The following is a 14,080-nucleotide window of genomic DNA, read 5'->3' on the forward strand; positions in this document are numbered from 1 at the left end:
TCCAAAAAGAGGAAAGTGGGGCCAGATGGAGATGCAGATTACAAGCATTTAAGTAAAATGTAATTTATGCAGTATTTCATAACCTTTATAAGATATGCTCCCTTTACTCAGAGTGCGTGTGATCGCCAAATCAAAAGTGAAAGTGAACAGCGAGCACTCATTCATAAGAGATTTAAATACTCTGCATATTGATAGCCTGCATGAGCAGGCGGCAATAGTCAGAAATTCAGCAGGAGGGGGATTAAGAAAACAGTCCCACGCAGGGCTTTAATTTTAAAATGCACACAATGATTGGTGACTGTAGAAAGCAAAAGCTGAATCCTGGACATTTTGGGTGTTTTATTAATCCTGGCTGGATGCATTTATTCTTTTTAGGTCCAAATAGAGGATAGTCTTGAAAGTTTGTTAACATGGGGATTCACATATAAACACGGGGTCACATGTAAATAGAAAACCGCAAGGACAATCAAGAAAACAGCTCCGATCCTGTTGTTTCAGCCATACTTTGATATAGAACATGCTGTTTATAATGTTTTTTTTATTTTATAATACATCATACTTTCACCCAAACAAAATAATTAATAACTTTCATTATTAATTAATTCTTTTTGACATACTCCAAATCTTAATAAAAAGCACTAGACGTGCTTATTCTGAACTCCTGCTTAATACTTATGTGTTGCTCCTGCTGCCGGTATGAATACACAATCTTTTTTAAAGGGGTAGTTCACCCAGAAATGAATATTTTGTAATGAATTACTCACCCTCATGTCGTTCCAAACCTGTAAGACCTTTGTACATCTTCAGAACACAAATTAAGATATTTTTGATGCATTCCAAGTACAGCCCGAAGCCATTTGTTTTGAGAATAATGGCTGGCTGATGAAGTTATTGGCTGGCTAGCCGGCTCAGCCAAAACCTAAATGGCTGCTGCAGCCGCCAAACTTTTCATAGCTGCAAATGGCTGAAGCTGCCACTTCATGTCTACTCATGTCTATGTTATACTGATTAACTAGATCTCAATCTTTCCAAGCAATGCATGGCTTACACTATATTTCTACAAAATGCAATGCAATGTAATAAAGAAAACACCAGATTTTACTTTCACAACGTATGCACATATTTATTTTGTAGTGTGTATGCTACTAAACATTTTCAAATAGCCTACAATGCATTTCACAATGCAAATTAGGCAATATCTAATTAAATATCTGCTAATTTGCATATATTTGAAAAAACGAAATCTGAGTATTGGATAAAGCCAGGTTAAAAATATTTTTTCATTGTGTTCACATATTAGATGGGGAAAAATTACAGAGGTATTTATGGATATCTACTTTTGTTATCGTGTAAATCAGAATATACTGTGTCAGTAGCCTTAAAAAATTATTTTCGCCATGTTTTTTGGAATAAAATGTTATATATATCAGGCTAGGAATAATATATTTACAAATACCTCTGTAAATGTCTTCATAATATAACTAGGTACTACTGAAGTGGAGATTTGAGAGAAAGGAGAGAGTATGAGAGAAAGGTCATTTTGAGAAAACGGGCTTTAAAGATTTATCATCAGCCAATGAAATTGCGCATTCAGTCTTTTTACTTTCACGATTGTTTGCTGATAAAAAGGAAATGACCATATTTGGATCCAACAGGATTGCACAGAAGATAGAGAGCTTCGTAACGGCGCATGTGATCGGCAGAGATCGCGGAGAAGTATGTTAAGAACGCAAACTTTTGTTGAATTTATGAGAAATCTACAGACGCAAACAGACGAAGTGTAGTAAAATAAAGTCCCAAATGTGTATTTTGGACTTTTTTTCACCAAAAGTCTGAAAGAGGACATGTAATTGAATTGCCTGCCGTGTTTCACCTTAATATAAACACACACTGTTATCAGTATTTTTTTGGACAAAGTTTTGCACATTTCACTTCAATGTACACTGAAGCATGTGTCATGAATTAGCAATGTGGAAACGATGGTTTGTTACTGCAGTAATATCACGTTCAGTGCTATACATCTCTCCGTTCCAGAATATTTGGTTCATAACCAGAGGTGTCAAGTAACGAAGTACAAATACTTCGTTACTGTACTTAAGTAGAAATTTGGGGTATCTATACTTTACTTGAGTAATAATTTTTCAGCCGACTTTTTACTTCTACTCCTTACATTTTCACGCAAGTATCTGTACTTTCTACTCCTTACATTTTAAAAATAGCTTCGTTACTGGCATTTCATTTCGCCTTGTTTTCATTCCGGCTTGTCATCATTCAAAAAAAAAAAAAAAAAAAAACCTATCCAGATAAATCGCGCCATCCGGATGGAGTGAATTTGATTGTGGTTGGTTGAGAAGTATAAACAGATACCATTCCGACACCCTATTGGTCTGTACACGATCCATCGCACCTGCACATGACACAAATTACATCACCCTCCAGCAAGGGCATAGACAGTTTTTGGTTCGTTTATCATAAAATATATTTCTTAAAAGTAAGGTTGGGTATGGAACCGGTATCCGATCGCCTCAGAGTCAGTCGGCTTAAATTTAATATGAAACCGGCGTCAGACCGGTCTCCTCCCCGTCTTTCAGCGCGCTCTTCAATCCGCAGACCACGGCGGAGCAGCACGAGCTCAAACAGAGACAGGGGACACAAGGTGTGTGTTTATCAATAGATTGTTAGAATCTGTATCAGTGAAGTTATTTGTCATAAATACAGTTTACAAAAGGTCACGAAGAAGCTGTCGCTTTCTCATCTACTGTAAAGTTTTCGCTTGTCACAGCCGTTTCCTCCAGTGAAAATCTAACGTTAGCCCTTAACAAATATGACCGAACAAATACTTTAATTACACTTATTTAAATATACTTATACTAAATATACTTATTAATTTAATCATGCATACTTTATACATACACTAACTACTGTACAAAAGTCTTAGGCACGTTAGTATTTTCACTTAAAAGAATGGTGTTCGGCTATTTATATATTTTGCTGTAGTGTGTCAGTAGAAAATATCAGTTTACATTTCCAAACATTCATTTTGCCGTTGTCAAACTGCTTGTGCATTCAAAATTGCACTAGATTATATTAAAATTAATGGCAAACTGATATTTACTATGGACACACTACAGCAAAAGATTTAAATAACTGGCTTAAAACCCTTTTTTAGGGTGAAAATACTAATGTGCCTAAGACTTTTACACATTACTGCACTTTACAAACGACATTATTGCTACTTTATAAAGAATGAGCATACAGTCATTCACAGAACTGATTTAAGACACTGACAGACAGCACTCATCTTAACTAAATATCAGAGTGAGTGACAGATATACAGTAGAATTATGTGTGGTTTTGTATTAAATAATGACCCAGATTGTGAAATACATTTATTAGCTTTAGATTAAGGGAAGCACAACTTGGGAAGTGAGAGCATCCAAGGTGAAAGCTATGGATTTATTTAAAATATTTGGAATGTTCTTTTAAGTTATCCATAGTTTTTTTTTTTTTTTAGGTTCTTTTTTTAAGTATAGGTTCAGGCACCGTTTAGGCGCCTGTACTGTTTTAAAAGTATTGAAAAGGCACTGGACCCTATTTAAAAGTTATTATTTCTCACTGGCTCATTTACCAAATGGGTGCTTTATCTCCGTCCTCCACAAATAAAGCTACTGTTGGTAGTTCGGTAGTGAGATAATAATAAATTATCGTTTGCGATTGACAACACGATTGACAATGTTGTGATATCTAGGCTATACCAACTTTGTAACTTAACATAGCTTACATAAGTACCGAATACAGGAAGCTGTCAATCAAGAAGGTATCGGGATTATGAGTTAATTTTCCTTTTTAGTTATTGATTAATCACTTGGATTAATCATTAATTTTGACAGCACTAAAATGTTTATTGTAAATAGACATCCATGCAAGGGTAATTGTTACTAAGCCTGCACCAATGTTCTTGTCCATTGCCCTGGCAGATTCCTGCAGCTAAGCTTGGATGTACAGTACATTTACATTCCATTAAAGGTTATTGATGACATGCCTCTAAAGTTTGACTTTTTGCACCATAACAATACTTATTGGCAACTAGTAATCATATCTCTAGTCCTTTAATGTATTTGCATTGTACTAAAATGCGTTCATTTTCAATGGGCATATATGTTGCTGAAACATGTAGCCTAGTGCATCCCAAATTTTTCAACATGAACATTTTAATATAACATTATAGTCATTATGGCCTTTAGAAAAATGTTTTTTTGAGGAGGTGGGGTAGTGCACAATAGGCCCCTGTGGTGCGGCCTAAGCTTTTGTTCTTAATGGCATTTGTTCCCTTGGATTACTTTTACTTTTATACTTTAAGTAGTTTTTTAAACCAGTACTTTTACACTTTTACTTGAGTAAAAAGCTTGAGTTGATACTTCAACTTCTACAAAAGTCTTTTTAAGCCCTAGTATCTATACTTCTACTTGAGTAATGAAAGCCAATACTTTTGACACCACTGTTCATAACATCAATCTTTGAATCAGGTGTTTGTGCAACCGTGCCCTGAAGATTTAACAAAAGTCTGGGTAGGCCTAAGTTAAAAAAAAAAGTAGGAATTAGGAAAGTATGTGAGAAGTGAGATCAAAATTACATTGCTTGCTTCTTTCCGCCATTTCACCTCAGTGCGAGAAAAAAAATGCATTGCTTCTTCTGTATGGAAAGCAATTTTAATTGGTCGTCAATTCACTGTGAGTCTGTGTATCGTAGCAACGAGCACAAGACTGTGCTGTAATGAAACCAGTGGGAAAATAGATCTCGTGTATTGTTTATATATTTCGTGTGTGTATGTCTCTATGTGATAGAATTATTATTTGATGCAAATAATTTTAGCCGGCTCAGCCAAACTTTATTAAATGGCGGCTCAATTTGCCTTAGGAAATTATTGGCTGGCGGCAGCTGAAATTCTAAATGGCGGCGCCTGGCGGCGGCTTCGGGGTCTATTTCCAAGAGCTCTCTGATCCTCTCATAGACGGCAAGGATCCTTACATGATCAAGGCTCAGAAACGTAGCAAGGATATTGTTAAAATAATACATGTAACATCAGTGGTTCACCCGTAATTTTATAAAGTTACGAGAATAATAAAATAATGACTTTATTCAACAATTCGTCTCCTCCGTGTCATCCTATAGTGCTATTTTGGAGAGTATCACATACGTGAACAACGTATGTATGTGGATACATTATTTACATTCAGATCAAAGCGTAAACAATGTAAACAGCGTATCCGCTCACACAGAAAAGCATAGATTGTTTACGAATGTGATACTCTCCAAAATGGCGCAGGGAGGAGACAAATTGTTGAATAAAGTTATTTTAGTTTTTTTTGTGCACAAAAATTATTCTGGTAGCTTTGTAAAATTACAGTTGAACCACTGATGTCACATGGGTTATTTTAACAATCTTTCTACGTTTCTGAGCCTTGATCATGATAGTAACCTTGCTGTCTATGGGAGTGTCAGAGAGCTCTCAGAATGCATAAAAAATATCTTAATTTGTGTTTCGATGAGGACTGGAGGTCTTACATTTTTAGAACAACATGAGAGTGACAGAATTTTCAATTTTGTGTGAACTATCCCTTTAACGTGCATGCCAAACAAATATGCACTGCTCACAGGCCACTCACGCTTGAGGTGTGAAACGGCCTTAGACTAGTTTTCACTTGTGCTTTCTCAACATAATCTTTGTAGTCTCAAAAGCAAAGATTCTCCCCTCAAAATCCAGTTGCGAGGAGGTACGTCAATACCAGGTGTAAAGAGTTCATTACTTTCTTCCTGTGTCTCATCTCTCTCTTTTCCTCTCATTCATTTTTTTTATAAGGGCAGAGAGAGGCATGACTCATTGGTTGTAGGCACAGATAAATCTCTTCCTGTACTCTACTTAATCTGGCCCCTGTGTAGTCAAGCCTTTGAACTGATTTACAGTGATTATAGAGGCTAGTCATGGGAGCTCATTAAAAACAACTCCCCAAACTGTCTGTGAAGAAGGGCATGCAGGAGAGGTGCAGGAGACAGGAAAACATGCCAGATAACTATCAGATGAACTTATACAACACTATGTTATGCTTTTCTTGCATTCAGGGTGCCAGACTGAAATATAGAGATCAGACCCAGGCTATCCCTCATTCGAAAACTGAATTATTTTATATTGTATCCTTTTGTTTTGGTGCCCTAAGCACTGACTGGCTTTAATAACAACAACAACAACAACAAAAATATTATATTTGCCTTGAGATAGGAAGTTGTATCTTGTTTGGGAATTAAAGTCTTTCCTTTTACATTTTAGGATTAATTAAGGTTGTATATTCGGTATATTAAAATGAGAGTATAATCACAACTCACTTATGGCTTAATAGTTTACTATGCTATTGTCGTATTAATAGTATATATTAATACAGGGATTTTCTAATTTTGTGATGCCAAGGACTCTGGAGTATGATGATCCTGCTGTTAGGAACCCCCTTTCTAACATATTAAAGCAGCTGTATTTTAATGTATAAAGACTCGTTAATACTTTATTATATTAATAAAATTAAGCATGATATTAAGAAAACATGTTGTTTCCAAATTAAAATAATTAGCTATAGCCTAATATTGACAGTGTACTACAGTGAATGCAAATGATTGAAATATTTGCACCTTGGTCCTTCAGAAATGACATTTCGTTCTTTTGTATACTGTGTATGTGGAAGAATGACAATAAAGCAAAGTTGAAGCTGAAGTTGATTTTCCAGGATTTCAGCTTATGGAGCCGCAGGAGGCAAAGGAGCAAAAAACCATAACAAACGGTCACATGGAGTCATCATCTCAGCTATCTTCCCACTGGAGAAAGGTGACATACTCTACATCCTAATTGGACACCAAGGAGAAGACGCATGTCCAGGAGTGAGTGAAGCAGAAACTCAGACTTGGCCATTGGGTTGCCATGATATATGCAATGTATTTATGTATAGCTCCCTGTTTACATCTCTATTGTATTCAAATATTCACAGAGGAACCCCCTGACCCATAAAATCTGTCTTGGGGAGTCTTCTGTGATAGAAGATGGTTTCGACAGCGATGGTTCAGGCTTAAAGAGGGCAGGGGGCGGAGGTGGTGGTGGAGGAGCCACATATGTTTATCGGGTAAGATCTTTCTTTTCTTCCCATTCTCATGTCTCAGACAAATCTTTAAAAATATCCATCATAGCCTTGTGAGTGCCCTTAAGGGGAACCATGTGGACAGCAGTCGTCGCCTGATAGTGTCAGTCTAGACAAGCATTTTTGAGACATCCTGAAATAATTTGGGGTCGTCTGAATTGGAATACAGATGGAAGTGAAGGCTTGTCTGGAATCATGGGATGCTTTCTTTTTTACTTGATTGAAAAGTACGTCTAATGTTGTTTTTGGGATGCACGGGGGCAGATGGAGAACGGGGAACCAGTGCCTTTGCTGATTGCAGCAGGAGGAGGAGGAAAGGCCTACCTAGAAGACCCTGAGAGCAGCCTGGACCAGATTTTCCTTGAACAATACGAGAATGACACCTCCGCCCCTGGTGTCAATGGCAAATCCGGAGCAGCAGGTACTCTACCAATGACAAAAATATATATTATGTTATTTTTTAATGATATATTATTTCATGGCTCAAAATTAATTCAGTTGATTAGTTCAACAGTGATAAGTTCTTTCAATTAACTCTTTTATAATAATGTTAACTACACTGAAGTTAAGCTATAGCTGAAATTGTATCTCATTTATTAAGCCACTTAAAGGGGCAATATCTTTTTAAAGAGGTCATAAGACACAATCTCGTGTTCTCTTCGGAGTCTTACAAGCTGTTATGTGCATATATAAGATCTGTAAAGTTCCACAGATTAAAGTCTTAAAAAGTCCAAGTTTACTCAACTTCAATACATGCATGGGCTAACTGTATGTGTAACAGCTCAAGCTAATTCTGTTTTTAATAGAGTTTCTAAAGGCTTAATTGTGTTTTGAGACTGTTTTATTCCAAACCATGTAAATAAGTGATTTACAAACAGCAATGTTGAATAGGGGTTGAATAATTATGACATAGCAGTATTATTAAAAAATCTTATAACTCAAATATATTACATTATATATTGACAATATCACTTTTAATATGCCAGTGAACTGTAATAGATGCAAGTTTTATTATATCTTGGCTCTTCAGAAAAGCTTGTATTTGTAAAGTACTGCAGTCTCTAGGGGGTTGAATAATTTTGAACACAACTGTATGATATTGAAATTACTTTCTTTGAATGCTAACAGTTACTCTGTGGTTTATATTTGAACAAAGGACAAGTATGCCTATAATTCCAGCGAATTCTTGCTATTCCCAAATTTATGAGTGTTGTATGGGCTCTCTAACTTCAGCTTTTTCACAACAGCACAATAGTGTCAGTTCAGCCATCGGGATCACATTATCTTATGACAGTCCTGTAAGTTATGAAGTAAGAGTTGTGGGATTTGGCATCTGGAGGATACTTTTTTTATGCAGAACTGTCATATGTAAGCAGTTCTGGGCTCTCACTTAATAGACATATGTGTCTGCTAAAAAAGTAGAAGAGCGGACAATGAGTAATAATTAGTATCTGTAAGTTTGCTGTATTTTGCCTCCTCAAACCAAAGGAATTTCTCTGTGGAACAGTTTTAAACTAAGATGCCCAGCACTGAGTAAACATGTCTGTTTTTCTGTGTGTGTGTGTTTAGGTGGAGGAGGTGGATGGAGCGACCTGTCTTTTCTCGCCTGGGCAGGGAAATCTCTTGTGGAAGGAGGTCAAGGAGGCTCATCCTGTCCTGAGGCTTTGTCAGTGCTGGGGTGGGCTACATTTGGAGGGTTTGGGGGAGGTGGGGGCGCTTGCACTGCTGGAGGCGGTGGTGGAGGATACAGAGGTGAATAATAGATTAAAAATAATTGCAAATATGTCACAATCACAACCAGAAACTTGCTGAGGCTGCATTTATATGATCAAAAAATACAAAAAAATTATAACATATTACAATTTAAAGGGATTTTAAAGGGATAGTTCACCCATTATTCATCCTCATGTCGTTCCAAACTTGTAAGACCTTCGTTCATCTTCAGAACACAAATTAAGATATTTTTGATATAAATCTAGAGCTCTCTGATCCTCCCATAGACGGCAAAGTTACTACCACGATCAAGGTCCAGAAACGTAGCAAGGACATCAGTAAAACAGTCCATGTGACATCAGGGGTTCAACCGCAATTTTAGGAAGCTACAAAAAAAAGCTTTTTGATAAAAATAATGGAGAAATAATGACTTTATTCAACAATTCTTCTCCTCCTCATCCCTGATGCTGTGGCTCAACCGCCAATAAGGGTATGATTAAAAAAAATATTATTTGACTATTAGATAGGGTTGTAAACTACTAACCTTATTGCAATCCACTATTCACTATTCCATTGTATTCCCTGTATTTCATATATGAGAGTAGGAGTACTGACTGAGCCATATACAACACTGAAACATTTTTTGAAAAATTTAGATGTGACCATTCACTAGAAAATTTTGAGTTGGGAATATAGATTTTTTTTTTTACAATGAAGACTTCCTGATTCATTATTAGGACATTCATGTTTATTCTTTGATGATACCACTGGTTTTTCTTATGACATGTACGTGGAAATTGGCAGACAATTAAAACAACATAAAGGTTGAATGACTGCAATGAGTCTTAGGAACACAGTGGTATTGTGTGAGATTGGCTGTATATGTTCTACTCTCACCTGACTGTTGGAAAAAATTTTGTATAGCCATCTACAATGAAATATAATTATTACTTTTTCTTTTTTAGCTTTTTAGCCTTTATAATCAACAATATGATTGGTTATACATCAAGTCACCCCCTGAAAATGTATTTCATTCAAATCAAATCATTTAAGTAACCAGCTAATATTCATTAAGAATATAGACAAAGCATGTATTAATGCAATTGTCTATTGGCAACATGTTTAATCTGTTCTATATTTATTTCAATTTATAAAAAATAACAACTGGAATGATAAATTTGCCACTTCTATAAATCAATTACTTAAATCAAAAATCTCTTTACTCTACTCTAACTCTAATATAAGTATCATGATACACTAATTATTCATCATTACAAAATTATATTTAATAATACAAAACAAAATGACTCCACATAATGTTTCTCTTTCGGTGCCATTTAGTGCTTTCAGACAATGATGTGTATCGTTAATCATTTCTGGGCATGGCTGCATAATGAAATGCCGTAATGCATAATAATATGTTTTAAATTTTAAAAAGTAAATTAAAATATATCTTGATCGTTTTCTAAAGTATGTTTTCATGGGTGTTAATCGCTTCATTTTTGTTGGAAGATAAAACAACTATCACAATGTGATAAGGGCTGAAGGTGAACACAGCGAAGACGTATTGGCATTGGATGAGAAACCGAACTGTGTATTGGTCCAGTAACATTAATGTATGTAAACTGCCATTACAAGAACTGCACCGATGCAGATGTCGTATCATAGCAATCTATCAATAAATGCACACACACACACACACACACACCTTGTACTCTCTGATGTTCGCTCTGCTTGGTTCGTGAATCCATGCAGACTCAGATCAGGGGAGGAGCCGAAACTTGACGCAGCTTGCCGCCATTTCATAATGACCAGTACATTGCATTTTGCTGTAGAATTTGTATATCTTTTTATTTATAGATTTTTTCTGCAAAAGCAAAATATTTTGGTGTTGTAATGGAAGACACATGAGAAGCTTAACACTACAAGGTTTAGATTGTAGTTCAAATGCTCTGTTCATAGTAATTATTGACCCCTTGCTGTGAGTTTTTACTGAAACACACTTTAAAACAAAGATCTGTTGTTAGTTATCACAAAGAATGACTTGCTTTGCGAGGCAGATGTTTCATTTAAAAAGATTAGTGTCCAGCCGTTGTTAAATCATCACATGTGCATTTGCAGCCCGAGTCTTTTTTTCCCCAATGTGGATGGTTTGTTTTAATGACAATTTTTATTTATTTTTTTTATTCTGATGTCACCTTTGCCCAGGCGGTGATGCACCCCTTCTTGATGGCATTACAGCAGATGGACATGACGGCGTCTCTTTTGTTCACCCCATGGGAAAGATATTTCTACATCCACTTGCAGGTCAGGCTTTATCTAATCCAGACTGTCTATACTGATGTACAGAATGATAGTCTTAAAAAAAAAAAAAAAAAAAAAAGATCATAAAAAACCTGTTCACATGCATTTAGTTTTATTACACACATCCAGAAAACAGTCACTAAACTTGTAGATTATAACATTTCTAAGCAGAACTGTATTTACATAGATGTATACACAGACACACTCATGTCACCTAGAAAATATCTGAAATAAATCTTCCAATTGTTTTACTGTTTTTCAATACACCCAATATGCACTAGCACTGATTTCCTTCTCATAGAGGTTGGCTGTATTGAGAAAACAGGCCACGCACACATCTACTCTGATTCAGTAATAAACATGAAACTCGTGGTAAATAATAGAAGACCTTATGTGACTTATTGAAGTTGGCGCCACTGTTTATTACTGCAAGTGTGTTTTGAGTTAAAGGGCCAGAAAAGGCCAAGCACAAAGTTTTGACATTACTTCATGTTAACTTTCATTTAACAAGTCATTAACAAAAATTATGTAGCATATATATATATATATATATATATATATAATATATATATATATATTAATCCAGGAAGACACCCTAGACCCCCCCCCCCCTTCCTCAAATCTTTCCCTGGAGGTCCAATGCACTGCAGAGTTTAGCTCCAACCCTGATTAAAGTCACCTGTCTGCCATTTTCGAATGATCCCAAAGACATTGATTGACACTGATTAGCATGCTCAGGTGTGTTTGATTAGGGTTAGCGCTAAACTCTGCAGGAAAGTGGATCTCGAGGTCCAGATTTGAGGATCCCTGCCCTAGACTGAAGCACTGGAGTTTTGTGGGAGTACTGATGTATTTGTATGTGTTCTAGCTATGGAGAGTCATGGGGAGGCTGAGATCGAGGTGTATCTAAACTGCAGCCACTGTCAGACCCAGAGTTGTAAGAGAGATGAAGATACCAGACTCATCCTCTGCCTGTGCGACAGCGCCGAGGTTCTTGCATCAGATAACGTCACCTGCCTAGGTACCTAAACAGCCGGTGTCCATTTGCCCTTTAAAATTTGTCTATAAAAGCCTGTTGGAAATATTTCTACTTCACCACTTCCTCTGTCATCCTCCAGTTGTCCCACTGGGCTCTCTGGCAGACGGACCCCCATCTCTGATATTTATCCTGGCAGTGATTGCGTCCACAGTAGTCACGGGTGTCGTTCTGACCTGTGCCAGCCTCACGCTCAGTAAGAGACTCTTCCAGTTCTGTGTCAATTCTGTGCCCTCCACATTCCATCGTCTCTGACATGCTTCTTCTATCTCCCTATGATGTTACAGGACATTATTTGTCTTGTTAAATTCATTTCATAGAAGAGCAAATTCAGGAGAGTTCAACATCAGTGCTTTTAGAGCTGGTAGGAACAGTAATTATTAGGAAGAGTGGAAAATAGAACTAGGTTTTTTTCATACCCACCAATTAATTTTGAAAGTACAAAAAATAACTTAAAACATTGGAGCCACTGGGCATTAGTGTTCCATCATTTAAAAATCCAAAAGAAGTTGCTTACTAAATGTGACATGAACAAAGCTGTGACACCAGGGACGATTATGTGGCCAAATTTCATACAGCACTTAAATACTGTGGGAAAGGGCACATGTAACAGTGACAGTACATATGACATAAGATTATATATATATATATATATGTGTGTGTATGTACTTTAATCATAAAAAAATAAACATTAATTCACCAAGGAGGTATAAACTGATCAAATGTTACAGTAAAGACATTTAAATGCAATTAAATACTGTTCATTTGAACTTTGTTCATTAAAGAATGCTGAAAAAAAATATTTTTTCTTTTACATAAATATGATGCTCCACAACTGTTTTTAACACTAATAATTGTTCTGACACCAGAAGTTGTGAGAAATATTGCAAAGCAGCATTTCTGTAGGATCATGTGACTGAAGAAATGGCTGCTAAAACTTCAGCTTTGAATACATTTCATTTGAAAATATATTCAAATAGCGTTATTTTAAAGTGGTAATAATATTTAACAAAATTACTGTTTTCACTGTGTTTTTGATCAGATGAATGCAGCCTTGGTGAGCATAAGAAAAATATATATATACGTAAAAATCATAGTGACCCAAACTGTTGAATCATATTGTACACAGGCGGATGTGGATGACATGAGACTTTACAGCCCCCGTCCCTCATTTTTATGAACTATAAATGTTTATTACAAAAGATTTAAGTCATACTAAATAAGCCAGCTGTCAGTTAGGCCTCCAGCAATATTCACATATATTCACTTGTTTCTTAATTCCTATCATTCTGTGGTTGCTCTTGCTGTTAATTTCACACTTACTGAAAAAAAAATTTTTTCTTTTAATATATCTTTTGTTAGATTTTGAACAGTGGGCTTTTTAATATTTGTACAAATTACTTGCTTGTTTTTTGATCTAACTACTGTTTATAGTGTTGCACAATACCCCGTAAAGGAATGAGGAGGGAACTAAAACAGGGACTGCTATTAACCTTAAAACATGGCCTTTGAAATTAATTTATATAAATAAACAATTAAGCCAAATTACTTTCAAAACTAACCGCAGCCTCACTGATGGGCTTTTTCTACATGTGTGCAGACCAGTATCTTAATTATAAGTGCTGCTATTTAGCTTGTGTCTTTTTGTACTTGCAACAACATTTTATGCTTAAAAAGGTTTATTTTCCAGTACCGGACAGTGAGGGAATATTGTGGGTGTCATGATGCACTGTCCCTATAAATGTGAGCAATTAATGAGGATATCATTTTTCCTCAAGAATATTGCTTAAAATTCATAATACTTTCATCATGCTGGTGGCTGTCCAAAATACTGACCCTTGAGTTGAAT

At 36.0% G+C, this 14,080-nt stretch overlaps 1 protein-coding gene across 1 annotated transcript in view; it reads left to right on the top strand.

Annotated features, from left to right (window-relative positions):
* The window catches only part of ltk (leukocyte receptor tyrosine kinase), a 52,590-nt gene that overhangs the window by 29,414 nt on the left and 9,096 nt on the right, over positions 1-14,080 (top strand). The window contains exons 13-19 of the mRNA XM_026285956.1: positions 6,774-6,924; positions 7,032-7,163; positions 7,443-7,599; positions 8,748-8,930; positions 11,100-11,198; positions 12,064-12,216; positions 12,314-12,427. Coding sequence (XP_026141741.1) covers positions 6,774-6,924; positions 7,032-7,163; positions 7,443-7,599; positions 8,748-8,930; positions 11,100-11,198; positions 12,064-12,216; positions 12,314-12,427 — 989 coding nt within the window. The remainder of the gene's footprint in view (positions 1-6,773; positions 6,925-7,031; positions 7,164-7,442; positions 7,600-8,747; positions 8,931-11,099; positions 11,199-12,063; positions 12,217-12,313; positions 12,428-14,080) is intronic.

Source organism: Carassius auratus, chromosome 17 (assembly GCF_003368295.1).
Source record: "Carassius auratus strain Wakin chromosome 17, ASM336829v1, whole genome shotgun sequence".
Classification (NCBI taxonomy): domain Eukaryota; kingdom Metazoa; phylum Chordata; class Actinopteri; order Cypriniformes; family Cyprinidae; genus Carassius; species Carassius auratus.